The 20,262-nt window shown below is 47.6% G+C and overlaps 1 protein-coding gene across 1 annotated transcript in view; it reads right to left on the bottom strand.

Moving 5' to 3' along the window:
* Positions 1–20,262, bottom strand: part of SLC24A3 (solute carrier family 24 member 3) — a gene marked incomplete at its 5' end in the record, with an annotated part of 322,397 nt that overhangs the window by 251,618 nt on the left and 50,517 nt on the right. Inside the window, one exon of the mRNA XM_081149048.1 lies at positions 15,071–15,199. Coding sequence (XP_081005174.1) covers positions 15,071–15,199 — 129 coding nt within the window. The remainder of the gene's footprint in view (positions 1–15,070; positions 15,200–20,262) is intronic.

Genomic DNA, 20,262 nt, shown 5'->3' with positions numbered 1-20,262 from the left:
ATTCCTTTGCAAAGTGTTTCACAAACAAGAGGCCTTTTTTTTTTTTTTTTTTACTGGGGTCCTATCTTTTCTAATCTACGGAAGCTCTTCATCTACACGAAACACAAAAGCAGATTTTACATCTCCTTTTAACAACAAAATCACTCTTTTTTACTGCCAGGAGTATAAAAATCATGTAGTTTACTGGCAGGTGACCACTGACATCACTCACCTGTACAGTACCGGCAATAACGTAAGGAGGTGCGGTTACAAATACGACCTCGTTCACCCGTTCTGACCCACTGGTGTAGTTCATGTCCCCATTCTGATGAGGGACTGAGGTGCTCACCCAACGATTAAAGTCTATGACTAAAATCTAGTTTCCAGAATCCCAGGGCCACGCAGTTTCTACACCAAACTACCTTTTGAACAGTTGCCCACGATTTGTCCCAGAACCCCCGGCACTCCCCCTACCCCACTGCCACCACCAGAGCCTGAAGAAGGCTTGGAAGAGCCAGATGTCACCCAAAGAAAAGGTCAGTAAAGGGCCAATGGGGAGCACCTCCACTGGCACAAAAGCCATCCTGGTGGAAACATGCCAGGTGCAAAGAGCCAAGCGAGGCCAAGGATGGAGGTCCAAGCAAGGGCAACAGCCCCAGGAGTCGGGGCTTGGCATCCACTCCTAGCTCGCTGTATAACTGGATAAATCCTTACCCTCCCTGTAGTTCAGGGGTATGCTGGGGAGGCTGGCTAACAGAACGCCAAAGAAACCTACCCTGGAAAAAAATACGTGTATATCACTGGAGAGAAAAGCAAGGTGGCATCCACGAGCTTCCCTCCCCTGGCTTTATTCCCAGGGATATGACAGCCACGGGAGGGGTCGCTTATGGACAGCAGCTCTCATCCCACACAGGTCTGTGAGCAGCGCAACAGGAACAGTTAAATTTAGAAACACAACTGTCACACTGCATTCAAGGAGGAAAGGCAAAATAACTCAGCAGGTCCTACAACTCAGACAGGGCCAAATACCCTGGTCCAAGTTTTCAGGGTGTGATAAGTGAAGCAGCCCAGGCACTGAACTGCCCTCTCCGTCACAACCCACCCTCTCCAAAAACACTCTTCTCGGCTTCTGTTGGCAATTACAACTTTCTCCAAAGCTTTTCTGTTTTTTTCCTGTAAGATGTTTCGCCATTGGTTCTTATTTTTTTAATTTATTGTATTGTTGAGAGTATTACGGACGCCCCCATTTTCCCCACATTGCCCCTCTCCACCCACCTCCCACCCCACCCAGGCCTTCACCTGTCTATCGTGTGTGTCCATGGCCTTGCATACGTGCATATAAGCTCTTTGGTCAGTCTCTCCCCGCCCTCCTGCCTGCCTTCCCTCTGGGATCTGTCAGTCTGATCCAGCCTTCCATGTCTGTGTTTTTAGTGGAGGGATTTCCATATCCATGCTTTCTGAGGAAGAGAAAGACAGCGCAGGAGATGTCACACGGGCTCGTGATCCCTGCCCAGCAGACTGCTTGCCTCGCACAGGGCGTGGGATCAACCCGACCATTTGGGTGGTGCAACAGGGAGGGAAAACTTTGAAGGAATACAGGGATTTTTGTCTATTCTATCACAGAAAGCCTGTGGCGGCAGGTTGGCAGGGTGAGTAGCTCTGGCCCTCCTCACCGTGTCCCTGGAGATGAAGACCCTAAGAAACCTGAACTCTGAAGAACGTGAAAATAGAAAAATCAGAGCTGCCATTAATTACGCCCAACTGAATTCCAGAAATGGGGCGACGCTCATGGTGCACGCTATTAATTAATCAGAGACTTGCAGCCTTTTCATCTCATGGCACACATTAACTACTAAAATTCTGCGGCACACCAAAAAATACATGTTTTGCTGATCTGACCAAAAAAAAACAAAAAACGGTGTGATTTTGACTCGTTCACACTGGATGGCTATTGTGCTGGCTGTTGTCATTTTTTTATTTGACCGTCTAAGGGGAAAGAGGTCAATGCCACTGAATAGTCAGGTATTGCATGTTTTCAAAATTCTTGCAGCTCACCGGTTGAAAATGGCTGAATTAAATAATTATTCTAACAGCAGCTAACAATCACTGAGCATGAATTTTGCAACAGGTATCCTGATAACTTTATGTGCAAGATGGTAAATCCAGGACTTATGGGGCTGGAGCCTATGCTTTGGGGGGTCCTGTTCAGGAAAAAGCATACCAAATACAAGTGAAAATCAGACAGAAGGTCGTGGAGGGGCCACTGCCATGAGCAGCCCTGAGGTTCACACGCCGTCAACCTGCCTGGCAGTGAGGCCGGTATGGTGTCACCCGCTGGGAGAGATGAGGAATCTGAGACTCGGAAGCTGTGTAAACTGCCAGGGGCCTCTCCACAGCAAGTGAGAGCCACTGCGCCCCTGCACAGCAGGAAAGAGAGGCCATTGTGCCATCCCTTGAGAGGGGAAAAGGTCTTTATTGTCTCAGAAACCTGACCATCTTTTGGTAAAAATTTGTAAAAGTTGATTAATATTTTCCAAGCCCGAATTTTTAAAGATAAATAAGGAAAGAACCGATTAGTCTCTTTTTATGTTAACCGGTTTTAAAACCTGCTTTACAATGACACTATATTGAGTTGAAATTAAAAAAAAAAAAGTTAACCTCCAAGACAGAAGTCCCCCAGGGATGCCTTGAGTTGGGAGAATTTTCGGGCCAGCTTTCTGGTGGTTGTAACACTTATCCCGTTTGCCCAGGAAGGCACGAGAGAGTTGGTGGCTACCCTGTAGATGCCTCAGTAACAATGCTGTTCATATCTCATGGTGACAACAGGGTTAAGCCCATGTGTCAGGGATCACCCCCCATGACACAGCGGTCTTTTCCTTGACACGTGTGGGGGTGACCTCCTTTTGCATCAAACATTTACACTCCTCTAAAAAAGGTCATTTCCCCTCCTGAAACTTTTAAAAGATAAAGCTCACCAATGTTTCCTTCAACTTACCACCTCCTTCCCTGACGGGAGAGGACTGCGGTGCGATGAGAAAGGCCAGTGCCCAGGATGGAGGAGACAGGCTCCTCCTCTCGTTTTACTACCTAGGGAAACTGTGACAACTTAGGAGGGTCACTTAACTGCCAGCTCTAGGTTTCCTTGCCTGAATACTAAGGGTGGCCAGGGTATGATTTACCTATAGCAGGAAACTGAAAACAACCCACATAATGTATGCCGAGGGGATGGATAAATAAATGGCAACAGAGTCATACAACAGAAAACAAGGCAGCGATAAAAGGAAGGGACTAGTGCACGCACATCCAACTCAGACGTGTGAGTGGAAATACATTGCAGGATATTAATACAGTAAAAGAGCACTTCTGTAAATTTTGAAGACCTACCAAACATTATTATTTATACAAAAACATGAGGCAAAAAGATTTAACACAAGCCAGATACCCCGACCTAAGGAGATTGGTTGCTTCTGAAGGTAGAAGGCCTGGTGAGGCGAGTGAAAAGCATGTCAGCTCGATCAGCAATGTTCTATTTTTTATAAATGGAAAAATATTAGAAGCAAATAAAAAGGTGACATTTATTAATTCTGCTAACTTAATGTAGACTGGTGCAGCCACTATGGAAAGCAGTATGGAGTTTCCTCAAAAGATTAAAAATTGACCTGTGCCATGTGATCGCACTTCTAGGAATATATCCTAAGATGCCTGAAACACCAATCAGAAAGAACTTACGCACCCCTATGTTCATAGCAGCACAATTTACAACAGCTAAGATCTGGAAACAGCCCAAGTGCCCATCAGCAGGTGAGTGGATAAAAAAGCTGTGGGACATTTACACCATGGAGTACTACGCAGCTATAAAGAGGAAGGATCTTTTATCCTTTGGCACAGCATGGAGGGAACTAGAAAGTATTCTGCTAAGTGAAACAAGCCAGTCAGAGAAAGACAAGTGCCACATGATCTCACTCATATGTAGAATATAATAAACAAAATAAACTGATGAACAAAATGGATCCAGAGACACAGAAGCATGGAACAGACTGAAGGATGGTGGGGAGAGGGAATGTGTGGGGAGAGATTAATCAAAGAACTTATATGTTTATAAGCATATCTCATGGACATAGACATTGGTATGGGGAAGTCCTGAAGGTGGGACGGACGTGGGGTGGAGGGGATCAATTCAATGGGGTAAAAAGGAATCATCTGTAATATTTTCAACAATAAATATACTTTAAAAAAAAAAAAGAAAAAAAAATTTATTAATTCTGAGAGGAAATACACTGGAGTTTGTTCTATTTTCCCATGTAATTTTCTGTATTTTTTGTTATTTCAAAATAAATTGTATTTTTTTAAAAACCTGGTAGGATTCATTCATTCAATCAGTCAGTGACCAAAGATTTAACATCGGGAACTGTTTAAGATGCAACTACCATGTTCCGAGCATTATCTAGACCCTAGGGATGTAACCCTGCCTGCCCACACAGGGTTTATGACCTACAGGCAAAGACCAGTCCTAGTGGAAATCATTCATCAACTCGATTCTTGCCTGAAGTTCAGCACAGGGAGGAGAAGGTGCTGGGAGGGGCACTTAGGTGTGGCTCAGTGTGAACTCCAGTCCTGCTGCCCTCCCTGGGCGCTCAAGGAATGTCTGACTCATGAGCATGGTAGGAGAATTAAGGTGACACCACTGGTAGGGCACTTAGCCCAGCCCTGACTCCAAGGAGACATTTGACCAATACCCAGTCCCTTTATATTGTCCCTAGGAAAAAAAAAAAAAAACAACAAAAACCTATGGATTTAAGTCCTAGCTTAGAAATGTTGGGTTTGTATCTGAAATAAGTATAGCTAATAGCTGAGCATGGGTTGAATCACGTCTAATTCTTTCACATGTTGTTCAAACAATAACAGGAGACTGGCTTTTAGGAGCTGAAGAAGAGATTAACATTTGGCCAGAAGGTAACCAGGAAGGTGAGGGGGTGTCCAAACCATGTCATACGGGGTGGGGGTGGGAAGCTAAAAAACTGCAGAGAGGGAAGCCTGGACAAGGCAGACCTTAGTAACTGACCTTCACAGAATGCCACGCGGAAAGAGAGTAAGATTTATTTGACAGGGCTCAGAATGACTAAAGGAAGGCTACTTTGGCTCAGCACAAGGAAGGCAGTTTTAATAACCCCAGTTGCCTAGGGAAACAAAAGGCCTCTAGAAGGAGGTAGGGGGTGAGTCCCTGTCGCTGACACTCAGGTGGAGTGTTCCTGCTAGACCCAGTAAGTTCTTATGAATCCTTTAACAGAACCTCCCACTTCTGCAACACCTTCGCAAACTTCTGAAGTTCTCTCATGTGCGTTTTCACATTTCTCCCCAAGACAGTGAGGAAATGGTGGAGCCACTCCTGGGCTGGAAGGGAGGTGCAGGAAGGGAGGTGAGGGAAAAGACCCCTGGCTGGGTGCACAGGGGCCTGCCCTCCAGGGGGGCCGAAGCATTGGAAAGGATAGTGGAGCTGCACTGCTTTGCACTCCAGAGCCGGCTACTTCCCCAGGCCGAGGCCAGATTTTGGATGTCAAGACCGTCAGCGCCGGAAGCCAAGAGCACGAGAACAACAGGGAGAGTTGCTTCCCACAGCTGCTGCCACCGCTGTCATCTCTTCTGAACGGAGAAAGGCGGCAGCTGCTGTCCCCGCCGCTCGCAGCCGGACCTGAAACAGCCTTCAATCCCCCACCTGTTCAAGTCAAAACAGCTGGAAACCTCACGCGGCCTCTAGGGCGCCGAGTTGGCAAGCAAGCTGGAGGCTCCGGGAATCCGAGAAACATGCCTGCCCTTGTCTCTCCAGACACCGATTTCCTAGGAAGCAAGGAGTGCGTCACTGCACCCGACAAAACGGGCGAGTGATGAACAGTGCAGAGCCTTACTGGCCCCAGAGGTTGCTCGGCAGTATGACCGTGAGTGCATGTACCAGTCAGTGTGGCCGCGGAACAAAGCAACCCAGACCGACAATGTGAAACAGCAGCAATCGTGCCTGTTACTCTCTCGTGGCTCTGGGGGTGACTGGGCCCGGTTAGGCATTTCTCACTGGGGCTCATGTGGTCACAGTCCGATGGTGGCTAGGGCTGGGGTCATCCAGAAGGGGTCTTCAATCACATGTCTGGTTGTCAACGCTGCCTGTCAGCCATCAGCTAGGACCTTGGGTGGGACTGTTGACAAAACACCTACAAGTAGCCTTCCACGACACCCGGGCTTCCTCCAGCGTGGTGGTTGGCTTCCAAGAGCAACTATCCCGAGAGAGAGAGCTGGGTGGAAGCTGTACTGCCATTTATGACCCAGCTCTGGAAGTCACACAACTTCTACATTTACAGTCTCTCTTCGAGAAATGAGTCACGAGGGCCAGCCATATCCCAGAGCAGGAGGAGGAGCCCACTCCATGCTGAGAGGAAGATCACTTGTGGGCATGTTTTAAAGCACCGCTGAGACACAATCCTTCCTCTGGGGCTACGTGTGTGTTCCGTAGCCTTCAAAAGATCGAGACGCCTCTAGTTTCAGTTGAGAATTACCTCCTGGTGTGCAAGGCTTTGTGCTGAAGAATATCACTAAGTTGGATGTGTCTTTTCTGGAAGCTTTTACAAGTCCCACATTTGGGGGGGCTCGCCCCACTGCCCCCCATGGTAACTGGCTGATGACACACCATGCATTGGCTGCCTTGCCCTCCCTTCTGTGTCTCATTTCCCCACAGGATTACCTCCCAAAAAAACTACATGCGCCCAAATCCTTCTCTCAGCACCTGCTTCTACGAGAACCAAAAGTGAGTCAAGGTATGTGATGATTACAGCAAGAAACTAATGATTGTCAAGGGTGTGCCTTCAGTGTACAAGTTGTCTGTGCATCACAGTTACCTCCTCTCAGTCAGCTTGTGTGTTGGGAAGGGACAGGTAAACAAGGAACACAGAGAAACAGAGGAGGACCTGTGCCAACAAAGGGTTCTGCCTGGACAGAGCTTGTTTGGGAATTAGAGGTTCTCCCCTTTTCAAGACCCTCACACACACCCAGTGCCCACTTCAGTGTGCGGCCGGTCACCTTCCCTAACCAGGCCTCTGGTTCCCAGTGCAGGTGCTTGGAGGGACAGTGCCTTCCTCTCTCTGACGCTGTGTCTGTGATGAGGAGTCTGCTCAGCTCCACCAGGGAAGAGTGTCGCATGGCTCTCCTGAGCCCTGGAAGCAGTTTCCACAGCAGAATGCCCGCGGCTGTTCACTCAGAGAATCAGATCGTTTCCTCCAACTCAGTTCTCCCATCTCTCATTACAGCTAAAACACTGAATGGGCAGTGTTGCATCTGGAGTGGCCTGACTGGTTATGATGACAGGAGGGCAGGGGAAACTGCCCCTCCCCTTCTCTTCCCTTCCCCTCCCTTCCTTTCCCTTCCCTTCCCTTCCCTTCCCTCTCCTTCCTCCTTCCCTCCCCTCCCCTTCCTTTCCCTTCCTTTTCCTTCCCTCCCCTCTCCTTCCTCCTTCCCTCCCCTCCCCTTCCCTTCCTTTCCCTTCCCTCCCCTCCCCTCCCTTCCCTTCTCTTAACTGCCCTCTCCTTCATCCTTCCCTCCCCTCCCCTTCTCTTCCCTTCCCTTCCTTTCCCTCTCCTCCCTTCCCCTCCCCTCCCCTCCCCTCCCCTTCCCTCTCCTTCCTCCTTCCCTCCCCTCCCCTCCCCTTCCCTTCCTTTCCCTTCCCTCCCCTCCCCTTCCCTTCCCTCTCCTTCCTCCTTCCCTCCCCTCCCCTTCCCTTCCTTTCCCTTCCCTTTCCTTCCCACAACTAACCACATGGTTTCTGAGTCCAGTTCATGCCTCCATTCTGGAGGGAAATGACGACTGCCCTTGTCTGGTCAACTAAAGCTTGGATAAATTTTCCAGACAGCACAAAGGTCTATTTGAAAGTTGACCCAAAGTAAGTATCTAAGAAAAGTGATCAAAATCCCAATGAAAAATACACCAGACATGTCATACTTGTATGTGTAATCCGTATGCACAGATGTCTATCTACATGTGTGTATACATGTATAGTCAAGAATGTATCCACACACAAAAGCGTGAATGAATGGATCTCAAAAGCAGCGTGCTGAGGAAAAGGTTTACGTAAAGACTGTGTGTTATATGATTCACGTATTTATTTGAAGTTCTAGAACAGGCATAAACTAATCTACGGGGATAGAAATCAGAGGAGTGGTTGTGTGGAGTATGCACTGGGCTGGGGATTTCCTGAGAGGGGGCATGAGGAGACTCCCTGAGATGATAACATATCTTCTATCCTGACAAGGGTTGGGAGCACTGGTGTTACACATGTCAGAACTCACTGATGGTACACATAAGACCTATGTACTTCACTGCATATAAATGCTACCACAACTGCATATAAATGCTACCACACACACCCCAAAAAATACCCAAACAATAAACTTTAGTTAAAGATACATGTGCTCAAGTGTGAGAGAGGGAGTGTATTTATTTCTGCAAATTACTCTGAAATCCACTAAAATAAAATAGCACACACTGACGGATGGGTACCGGGTTGGACACTTGAATGAACATGTGATAATGCCAGTATAATAGAGTGGAAATCGCAGAGCCTAGATGCTGAGTCTGTGGCTGTACGCTGTACACTCCTTTCAGTTTTTCTGCATGTTTGCAAATGTTCATAAAGTGCAGAGCAAAAAAATATACATGGCACATAAAGACAAGACTGAGGCTGGATGGGACAGAGAGGGTGTTTTTTAAATAACAGCCCATGAAATTGTGGCATTGACGGGACAACAATTCTAGATTCATAATGGCAACTACTGAGAGATTCTATACCCCCGGGAACCACTAAGCAGAGCTACCGGGCTCCAAGTTATTTGGCCTGGGCCCCATTAAGGGAAGCATCCTTTTGTGAGCCATGAATACAAATGATTCCTGCAAAGGGGCCCATAAAATTAGGGTCGCTGGATAAAAACACCTCGGCATAGCTATGCAGGTATTTTTATTCCAAGGGCCACATGTTTCAATGAGTCAATAAATATAAAAATGCATTGAAAAGTATAAAGCCCTTTGCAAATAGGCAGGCCCACCGATGCACCTAAGAGTGGAGCTCATGATCCTGTACCTGTGTTTCAGGGAGATTGCCGGCACCATTCACCGGGTTAGGCTACCTAAGCTGCTTTAAAAGAACAGGGTTTTAAAGAATGCCTCAATAAAAAAAGTCCTAAAGGGACGCTAAAGCTGGAAGAAATTAATAGTGTCTGGACCTTCCTCCTGAGTCTTGAGGCTTTAAAACTCTTTGCAGTGTGAAGCAGAAAATCCCACGCTCCCTGTTTCATCCTGCCTTTCTAGATAGTGGCCTCTTAGGCCAGCAAACAGAATTCGCCAAACACCGCCCAGTCAATCCCTGGGTATGTGTCCTTCCCACAGCCGTAAGAATGCTGCACTGTTGCTGAACTACACTAAGTCACCTGTCCACCTTTAAGACGATCTCCACCACCCCCCAGTGTGCGTCAGAGTGGGCAAGTCCCTGTAAATGATGGCATCAGTCTACCCTCCATTACATTTCTGGTATCAAAGATAATATACTATAATTTATTAAGTACAGACCATAATTGAGGTTCCAGCTCTTTCACAAAGCCTACTTCACTTCACGATCGCCACAACCCTGTGAAGGAGGCATCGTTAATCTGCACTTTACAGATGGTGGAAATGGGGGTCAGGGAATTTAGGAACCATGCCGGGTGTCACACAGGTAGAAGGTGATGGAGCTGAGATTTAGGATTTACTCTGGAGCCCAAGCTCTTCCCACATCATTACCAATGACTTCACCTGTACTCCTCGAGCATTCACTATTTTCCTAGACTTCTATTTACAAAGAAAAGATGCAGTCGGCAAATGCGCACACCGGGGACCATTTCTACATCACTTGTGACCCTCCCAAGAAGAGAAAAGTGAATTGTGTCACCTGGACCAGGTGAAAATCATGAAGGTTGAGCCAAGAGCTAAGCAAGTGTCAGAAGATGTATGTTTGGGTTATAATTTTTCTATACAAGGAGTATATTGCTTTTGTAGTAAGTATAAAGAAAAATGGAAATATTTGTTGTTGTTTTTTAAAAAGGAACAAGTTTGGGGGGAAATAATGTAGCTGTTCACCAAACCTGCCTCCGCTTCTTCTAGGGCATTCTGCTAATGGACATGTCCCAGCGTCCCTTGCAGTTAGAAGTTGTCATGGGACTGAGTCCTGATCAGTAGAGCAGGAACAGGAGTGAGAGTCAAGTCCATAAAACCCAGCTGCTGGAACCTACAAGCTCTCTCCTCTTACAGCAGAGAAGCACAGCAACCTCGGAAACCAGACGTGAGATTGAGATTGAGGAAAGCTTCGAAATGGAAGGCTCCCGAGTCCATGAACCACTTCTTGCAACACAGCCACCCACAGATCAGAACTTTACATGAGAAAAAATAAACTTGTGTGTTAAGCTCCCAAATCTTTAGGACTTATTTGTTGCAGCAGCTACTATTATCCTGTCTAACTAATTCAGTAAAGAATTCGAAACAAATTGAAGAGCAAGCAGATCACAATGAGTTTCTAACTCATTCCACTTAAGAATGTCAACCGCTATTATTTGAATCATTATGAGAATTACAAGTGCAGAGGGAAGTTAATAATAGCAATGTGAGCTAGTACAATAAAGCATAGATTTTTACCTTTTTTTTTTACAAACCTTAGCTCTTTCTGTGTCAAACCTAGAGATAAAACACTGAGGTGACTGCTATGTCTCATTCCTACTATTGTGGATATATTTGGTTAAATAAAATATATTAAAGTTAACTTCACCTGTTTCTTTTTACTTTTTAAATGAGACTACCAGAACATTTAAAATTATATTTGTAGCTTGCATCATGTTTCTACAGGACAGAGCTACTCTAGATCATGCAAATGTCAGATTTTTCTATCTACTTACCGATACACACTGCATTTCTATGTGTGGTAGCTGAGGGCTCTACTCTGCTTCTGACAAGCCCTGTGACCTTTGGCAGGTCATTTATCCTCTCTGGATGCCCCCTTTTTCATGTAAAAGATGAGAGAGTTGGACCTTTCATGCTTGGTAGGTAGGTCAGGCCCAGCCCTATGACTTTAAACCAGTGGGCCCTGATGTTATGGTTTAAATTCAAAAATAGTAGGCTCCCAACATTTACTTTGTTCACCATTTGCACCCTGGACCAGTCTGCCCTGCTTGCCAATCTGTGCCTGGCCTCCGGGTCCTGTTCACAGGCCACACTCATCTTTTGGACTTGCTCCATGTGGCTACTCTTGGAGGGACCTCTGGCTCCTCGCCCCTGTTCACATTCAGCAGCTGATGTGGTGATCCAGTACACACCTGACCCAGTGAACATTCTGGCACATCCCCTCGGACCAGGGCCCTGGCAGCATCTCCTGGAGCCTGCTGCACAGGCCCAGCATGTCTTTCTATCTTCAAAGACCTCAGACCCAACCAAGCCAGCAGATACCGGAAGCTGAGCTCTTTGTCAGGAGACTCCAGTAACCTCAGAGGGGAGCCTATGCCAAAGGCTATCATTTTAAACAGCTTCCTTCCTCCCAAAGTTTATTTGAAAGAGGCACTCGAAGGAAAAGCTCATTTCCTTAAAAGTATCAAATAACTAAAAACCGAAAGATGATAGATTCTTCTGGAGATAGACTGCAAGGTGTATAAATAAAATTCTGCAAAGTGTACAAATAAATATTACAAAATATTCAATTTTTGCTACAATTTCCACCACTCTCAGTACTACATTTAGCTAACTTAATTTTCCATGAATCAAATTTATTCAGCCAAATTTCTCTTAATAGGTCATCTGAGTAAACAGTTTCAAGTGTTATTTACCAAAAAACAATGTTTCCAGGCTTCAGATGAAATTGGCAGTTAGGCTAAGAAAACCACCCTAGAATTTCACAGAGGGCAAGAAAAATTGCAGAAAAATTAGAAACCAGAGGTCAACCTTTTTCATGCAGTTCTGGAGGTAAAAATTACAAATTTCTACCAAAACCATGTTTTTAGCAGCAAGGGAAGAATGACATTTAAAATAAAAATTCAAACTGTACAAAGCAACATGTCTTTAACGTGGCAGCTATCACATGAAGAGTGTGTCATCTCAGTGCTGTCACACCAACTACAGACAGCACTGTTACCTTAAATATATTTTTTAAATCCTCATTTGAGGATATATATTTTTTATTGATTTGAGAGAGAGAAACATCGATCAGTTGCCTCCCATATTTGCCCTGACCCAGGTAGGTGCCCTGACCAGGAATTGAACCCGCAACTGCTTAGGTATACAGGACGACCCTCCAACCATCTGAACCACCTGGCCAAGGTGGGACTGCCACCTTACAGAGGACACCGCATCCTGGCCACCCCCTGGCTGGGTGCCGACACTCCCAATTTTCAGAAAGGAGAGAGAGAGGAAAGAGATGGAGGTGAGGCGGCGAAGGTGGAGGTGGAGAGGGAAAGGGGGGTGGGGAGTAGAGGGAATAAAAGGAGGGCTGTGGAATGACATGGACACACAAAGAAGTTATTAAGGAAAGTGGAGTGGGGGCATCTTGGGGTGGAAATTTTTGTGAATCTCTCTTCTGGAAATTTCCTGGATTACTAAATTTGTGCAATGGAAGGAATGGGAGAGATAAATTAGTTGCAGGTCTATTTCATAGGTGAGGAAATGGACATCTGGGGAGCAAGCCAGCCCCGTACCCCAGAGAAGAGAGCCAGAACAGTGGTCATTCCATCTCCAGTCTCTGAATCCACTTTACTTACTCTCATGGCATCTAAAGCCAGGGGTTCTAAGAATAGTCTGAGAAGCCCTGTGACATCACAAGTAGCACTAGGTGTACTCTATGACAAGAACCTAATTAACTCCTGCCTGTGACCTGGCACCATGACTCACATGGCCACGGCATACGCTGGCACCCCAAGGGCTCAGGTCCTGTGTAAATAACCACCCCCTCAAGTGCACAGGGCGCCCTGATGTGTCACCATCGGGACTGCTCCACTGATGTCATCACAGAGGAAGAAGGACCGTCTAGAATCCACCAGCTCACTTCCCAGTCCCTATATTTAAGACATTTGAAAGCAGACACCACTACATTCAACCAGTACAAGTAGCATTCACTGCACACCACTGTGATCTCAAGGGAAACAGGGCAACATGCTGTGAATGGGCCTGCCCCTGGCTCATCCCAACTCCTCTCACCCCACACTCAGAGGTAGAATGAATACTATTAAATTCTGATTCTAAATCAGGATCTTATGAGGGCTCTGATCCTCAACTTTTTCATCAAATATCTGTTCAGTGAACACCAAGGAGGAGTATTCCAACAGTTTTCTGGAAAGACGACCAGGACAACTGGTAGTGATGTGAGTCTAAGACGTTGTGATCACATCCTTATAGAAACAGAGGATGCCTCGGAAGCGTCATGCTCATTACCATGGTGACACCTTCCAACCCGTCTGTGTTTGAAGGGGGTGCTTATGCCTCTCTGAGCACCTCGCCAACTGCCCGGACCTGGGCCACCTGAGGAAGTGACCTGTTGCCTGACCCAGGTGCGCTGCACCTGCCCCCTCCCCGTGAGGGGCTGGAGAGTGGAGCTCTGTCTCCTGGCTGTAATGAGGGACAGGCGCCCTGGCCAACCCTGGGAACTCATGAGTGAGCTCCTACTCCGGAGCCACCATACGCAGGGCACTCCGCTGTTAACACTTCATCATTACCAATTCTCACCACAAATGAGAAAGGTCAGAATAATTAGTTTCACAGAGAAGCAAATCGAGGCTTAGAGAACCTGATATTTTTCCCAGAGCTTCCATGTTTCTAGGCTAATGTTCAAACCCAGGTGAGCGTGAGCCCCAGACCCAGGTCAGAGTGGGGCTCTCAGATTCACACATGCGCTCTCCATCCTTGAGCTAGAAAGACAGGAGGTAAGTCCAAAGGCAAATGAAACTTAGCACAGCCTGTCCAATAGACAATGGAGATGCTCTGTGATCAGCTGTCCAACATGGTAGCCACGAGCCCCGCAGCTCTTAAATATTTGAAGTGTGGCTCGTGCAACTGAGCATCTGAAATTTTAATTGTATTTCATTTGAATTCATTTGAACACAGTCACCACTGAGTGTCCACATTAGACTGTGGTTAGAGACATTTTATATCAAACACATGCAAGAGCAGCATGGCCACAGCAGTCTGGGTGGTCAAAGCAGCTTCGGGAAAGAGAGAGGCTCCAGGCAGGCCCTTGATAGGCTCAGATCTGAACAAGACCCTTCCTGGTTCAGGCAGGATCGTCTCTATAAAATTTGGTTCAGCATCAAGGGCCCCAGAAATCAAGTCCAGTCCCCATAGGCCACAGATGAGGAAATCAAGAGCATGCCTCCTAGCCCCTTACTCTTCGTGGACCAGCTCTACACAGCATGCTGAGCTCTCTCCCTCCTCCCCATGCCCTCCTGAAGCCTTTCCTCTCCTCCCTTTCCCTGTCACCCCGTCCCTGACCCCTGCCAGCCCCAGCAGGTGCTGGGCACATGTGCTTTTTAAAACCCTGGACCTCATCTTTTCTACCTGTAAACTGAGTCATCTCCTCTCTTGCAGTAGCTTTTAATGTGTTTCATTCTTCTACATCTGTCACCCTGAGAAAGGCATTTCTTGATACAGTGAGCAATGCCACTCACAGAGAGAAAACATCACCTCCCTAAACCATAACTCCCACACCAAGGGACAGAAGCCCTCCATCACTGCTGGCCCAGTGTGGCTGAACCCAGAATCCTGGAGCTGGTCATCGTATCGTATCTGACTCCATCCTTTCCCACAGCAAAGGAGATGCCTGGGCTCCCTAACACAGCATTTCCCATGACTTTGACTTACCTTTCCCGCAGCGCCCCTGGGAAAATACACAGGTAAAAACACCTCTGAATACTCCCCGGGACCTCACCTTAGACACTTGCCCTAAATGTCCTTCAAGTCTCTCTGAGTTAGAATTCAAAGGAAAAACAGGCGTCCAGCTCTTCCTTCGCCATAACCAGAGAAAACGGCAGCCACTGCCCAGAGCGCAGCCATCGGTTACCTGGTTCAGTGCAGTTCTTGCTGCTCCGAAGTTCTGCGTCTTCTGAAGTCAGAGTGTCATTCGCCTGCATTAACTTCCTCCCCAGCGTCCACTGTCTGTCTTCCCCTATGAGATCCATGAAGTCGAGGTCTGGGGAGAAACAGATAATAACCATACATCACTAGTTGGCCTTGACCAATCTGGGTGCCCAGTGTTTTACTCAGCCATCAGGTGCTCAGCCCCACCTATACCCTCGTAGCCTTACCACTGTACTTCCTCCGGCTGCTGGATCCTACTGGGCCCAACAGAGGCAGCCCTCAGCCAGTAACTGGTAGGAAGTAGTATATTAATACCTCACTGCTCTAGAGAGATGACTTGGAGGTATATATTCTAACCTGGATTCCAGAGTTTTCTTGACTGGGATCCCACTCTAGTTGTTTACAGTGTAACTCTCATGATAAAACACACCTGACTGGCTGCTGTCCTTCCCTGTCTTACTCCCCTGCCTCCAAAACATGCAGAGAAATGTTTAACAATCAACTCTCTAGGGGGGAAAGTCTTCGTGTGCAGCCATGGGCCAATTTCTGTGGTGTAAATAGTCCCATTATGGCCTTTTCAAGCTACAAACGTGGCCTCACTGAATCTGAATTTAGGAAGAGCTGGGCACATTTAGGTCCACTAAGTCAGTATGACTGGCTCCAGCCCACCAGCATCTACTCTCCCTACCGGTATTTCCCTGAACCACCTCCCAAAAAAAATTCCTGCAATTGACCACTTGATCAGGACCTGCTTCTGGAGGGTTACCCAAGCTGAGACACCATTTTGACATCTAAGAGCCTAGGCCTGGAATGCCACATAGCAAGAGCTCCATAAACAAGAGGCGAAGGCGCAAAGAAAAGCAGACCACTGAGTATGTGAAGGCGACAAGCATGTAACAGTGCCGTGGTCTCGGGCTGAGACGACTGTGGGGGTGCAGGTGCCAGGAAACAGAACAGAGACTGGGAGGTACCTGAGAGGGGAGAATGCGGGGTGCTCTCTATTAAGGATGTGTTGAGTGTGAAGGCTCTGCGGAGCACTGCAAGGGAAGCATGCTGCCTACGGGAACGTGGGAGTAGACACCTCTGGGGACAGAGCAGCAGGAGAGTCACAGGCAAACGGAAGACTATGAGACACGTATGAATAGCGTCTCCCAGAGGAGCAGGGGAGGGGAATAAAGAGAAGGGAATGGAACGAGAAATTGTGGAGAACTCTCCATTCCTTCAGAGAGCAAGCAGAAGAAAGGAATTCAGCAAAGGATCGTGAGCAAGGAAAACAGTCAGCAGCAGGTGAGCAGCCAGAGAATTTCAAAACAGAAAGAGTGGCCAAGAACCTTGGCAACTATGGGCACATCAAGGAAGACAGAGGCAAAGAAATGCCAAAGCTGGACATCAGCAGGTCATGGAAAGTGGGAAGAGCAAGCAAAGTGACTCTTCCTAGTGACTTGGCCCTAAACAAAGATGTGACATGAGACAGTGGCAGCCTCTTGAGTTCCAGAGTTGTGGTGGTCAGAGAATGGATTTAAGTATAAGACGAGGGCCTAATTCATGGGCCCAGTGGTCTTCACAAATGCTGGAGGGTACACGCATCCAGCCACATCAACGTGGTGTCTGAAATGGTCAGTGAAAAGCTGAGGGTCATCACTCGCATGCCTCTGTTTCCATGGTGGTTCGGTTTCCTAAATAATTTCACCTTCATTATTGAACTTGAACTTCATGGCATCACTTGGGAAAGAAAGGAGGAGCACAAACATTATCTACTTTGTCCACTGTTGTTCCTCCAACACCTAATGACTGCTGGCTCAGAGTAGATGCTCAGTAAGCACATATCAAAATAATTATTCCCATTCTGAGGATGGATACAGTGAGGCTCGTAGAAGTTTCTTAAAATCACAATGTTTTTGGACATCTCATCTAAGCCAATAAGACACAAAAAATATCAGCCACTCATGCATTGAGGACTTTCTCAAAGGGAAACTGCTCCCAGATGTAAAATATCAAGATATAAACTTATGCATGTTGGCCAGGACAGTCCTGAGGTATTTTCTAGGAAAAAGAAAGGAACCTAACTACAATAAATGATAACCTTAGACTCTGAAATATAAAACCTGCATGGTAGCCACATATATCAGTTTAGCCAAAGTTGTTAGGATAATACCAAAGACAATCCTAGGAAAAAGCAGGCTTTTGTCTAGTCTGGTTAACCTGAACGGTTAATTCTTATGATTAAGACTGTTGAAAGCAGAGAAAAAAAATTTCAAAAACTCATGAAGAAACAGTAAGGTCAATGCCTTAAAATCCAACAAGCAGCACTAAAATATGAATTTAATACCATATTATCATAAATAATCTGAAAATGCAAAGAAAAACATCCCATTTGTCTCAGGCCAGGTGTCTGCAGCAGCAGCACCAGAGGCAAGGATTCAGCACAGGTGGTTTATATGGCGGGGGGAGGGATGACCTAGGAATAGGGAAATGGGACAGGAAAAGGGAGCCAGCCAATAGAGGGTGCATTTCAGGGGCACTCCCAAAATGAATCAACTAGAGCTCGAACCCTCTGGAAAGCTCTGGGCGCCAATGGATCTCAGACACCCAAGAGGTGAGGGGGCTTGGGCATTTATTTAACTACTCCTGGTTTGCCGTTGATTGAAAGCTGTTCCCAGGGGATGCTAATTCCCTGGCACTTCCAACCTGCCACATGTCCAAGGGCCTTTTGGTGCTTGGGAAATGGCCCTGGACAATGAGATGCAGGTGCTAACAGCTGAACAGTGCCAGTGCGCACTGAAGAGGCAAGAACAAAGTGATGTGGGCAAGGCACCAAAGGCATCTGCCAGCCCGCACAAGATTCAAAGACAGAGCTGTGCTGTGGACCAACAGGCTGGCCACTCTGCTGTTCTCATCATCTGGGTCAGAGAAAAGTGCTTTGTGACACAGCAAGGCAAAGATTTGCAAAGGAGCAAGAGCGTCCCTTCCAATGGCTTCCAACGTTCTTTCCTAGGCCAAGTTTCCATGGTTCTGTAATCGTGGGAGAAAAGCTGATACCAATTAAGAGATGTATAAATAAAGCCAGCTATTGTAGCAGAAAATTAGAGGATTTTTTTTAACATAATGATTCAATATCTTCAGGAATTAGAGACTATTAAAGCAGTACCTCTGGATTCCAAAACCTACAAACTTTTATCTCAACAAAAATATATTTCAGCATTGACCACTAGAGCAGAGATCAGAGTCTGAGAAAACAAGGATGGAAGTAAGCCCCGCGTTCGCTTCCCACTGAGAACCAAGTGGCAATATTATATCCCATTTCATTTGTCCTCACAAAATTCCTGGGGAGGTAGGAGGAGGCAGCTGGTTCTGGGTCAACTTACCTTTAGAGTAAATAAGTCAGAGTAGATTTGCCTAAAATCAGAGCCAACCCATGGCCATCAACTACATTTCGTAGTTATCACGGCTTCCATTTACTGGGTGTCTCTTTACATGCAAAGAATCTTCCTTTCTTCATCACATGTCATCTTACAACAGCATTATTTGAACTATTGGCTCCAAACTGAACCACAAAGAGGTTAAAAGGCTCGACCAAGGGAACACAGGGAGCACGAAGGGGCAGAATGGGATTTGAACCCAGGTCTGGAAGATCCTGGTTGTATCACCCAGCTACAGGTCATTGTAGCCTGCACCCTACAGCAGGTTAGGGTGAGGACAGTCTTACTGGACTTATTTTCAAGAAGGTTGTTTTCTCAGAAACCGTTAGCAACAGCAGCAAGGCAAGAGCATCACCCCAGGAAAGCATCTCAAAGAACCAAGAAAATGGTTCTCAAACACCGCTGGATGCGCGATGCTCCACTGTGTGTGGGTTTCCTAGAGACTAAGCTGGTCCCGCGGGTCACGACATGGAGGGTTATATTCTTGGATTGAGGGAGGAGGGGCAGAGGGTGGGCAGCGGGGAAGGCAGAGAAGATTTGGGGAGGTGGCCACACGGGTTTTTACAGCTCTCCCCTCATCTCGGGCGTCCTCGGGCTCCTCTGCTGTGGCAGAGACTGCTCCACAAAGCTGTACTTGAGCAATGTCAACAAAAACACTTGGCCCCTGTCCACGGCATTCTTGGCTCTTCATCTGCCAGGCCCTGGAAGTGCATGCTGGCCTAATTAGCCGGGAGGGGGTGGGGGCACAAAGGGAGGCAGCAGGCTCACGTGTCCCATGTCACACACTGGGGAGCAGGGGTGGCAGGTCTGACTGCAGGCTCTGAGGGGCAGGGGTGGGACACAGGAGTGGACCGTGGGGGTAGCGGGGTGCCTGCTGGAAGGGGAAGTAGTTCTCAACCCGAGACTCAAGCCACGAGCGCTAAGGAAGGAAAGTGGAGGCGGGGTGCCAAGTTTCCATTACAGAGCTGTGTGTTCACCCTCTCCTGCTCGCTCTCTCCCTCTCCCCCCCCTTTCTCTCCCCTCCAATTCTCCTTGTGGCTGGCGCTTAGAGAGCCCAAGGATTTCTGACACCAAGGATGGATTTCCCTGGGCGCCCCAGGTCCCAGCCCTCATCCTAAGACTAACGCGCTCTTCCCCGTGCACCCTTGTCCCACAGGGCTTCCATCCTTCCCAAGGACCGGTGGCAGGCCCAGCGGAGAGGTGGGCTCCCTGCTCTCTGCGGAGGGGATTAACCCCCTCATACACATGGACAGACAGCCGACGCACAGATCTGCTGCAGCCTCATAATTACCTTGCATGCCCCTCACCTCTGTGCCAAGCAGCCTTCCCGCACCATCCACTCCACACTCTCACAGGGACTTTCGGCCACTGCTCATGGGGTTAAGTGGCTGAGCTGGGACTCGAGCCCAGGTCTGACTCCAGAGCCCAGGTATGCACATCCCACCTTGTCCCAGAGCTCTGGGAGCCTGGGGAAAGTGGCCTCTGGGGTCAGCAGGCTCGCTGTGAGAGGTCAAGCTAACTCTCCCCTCCCTGGGAATGGGAATTCTGCATTTCTCCTGGAAGCCTGGGACGGAGAGCGCCACCACTCTGAAACACTTGGGGACCAGGGCAGCAGCTGCCGGAACACAGATGAGGAAACTGAGTCTAGCAATGCCTAACGTGACACAGTTAACGCCGTGCAAGACAGAGCCGGTGGCGGCAGTAACTAACTTTGGCTCCAAGGCAGGCTCAACGCACCAAGGCTATAAATACCCCG

This window comes from Miniopterus schreibersii (assembly GCF_964146895.1).
Source record: "Miniopterus schreibersii genome assembly, chromosome: 10".
Classification (NCBI taxonomy): Eukaryota; Metazoa; Chordata; class Mammalia; order Chiroptera; family Miniopteridae; genus Miniopterus; species Miniopterus schreibersii.
Note: the sequence above shows the minus strand (reverse complement) of the source record. Positions and strands in the feature narration are given on the sequence as shown.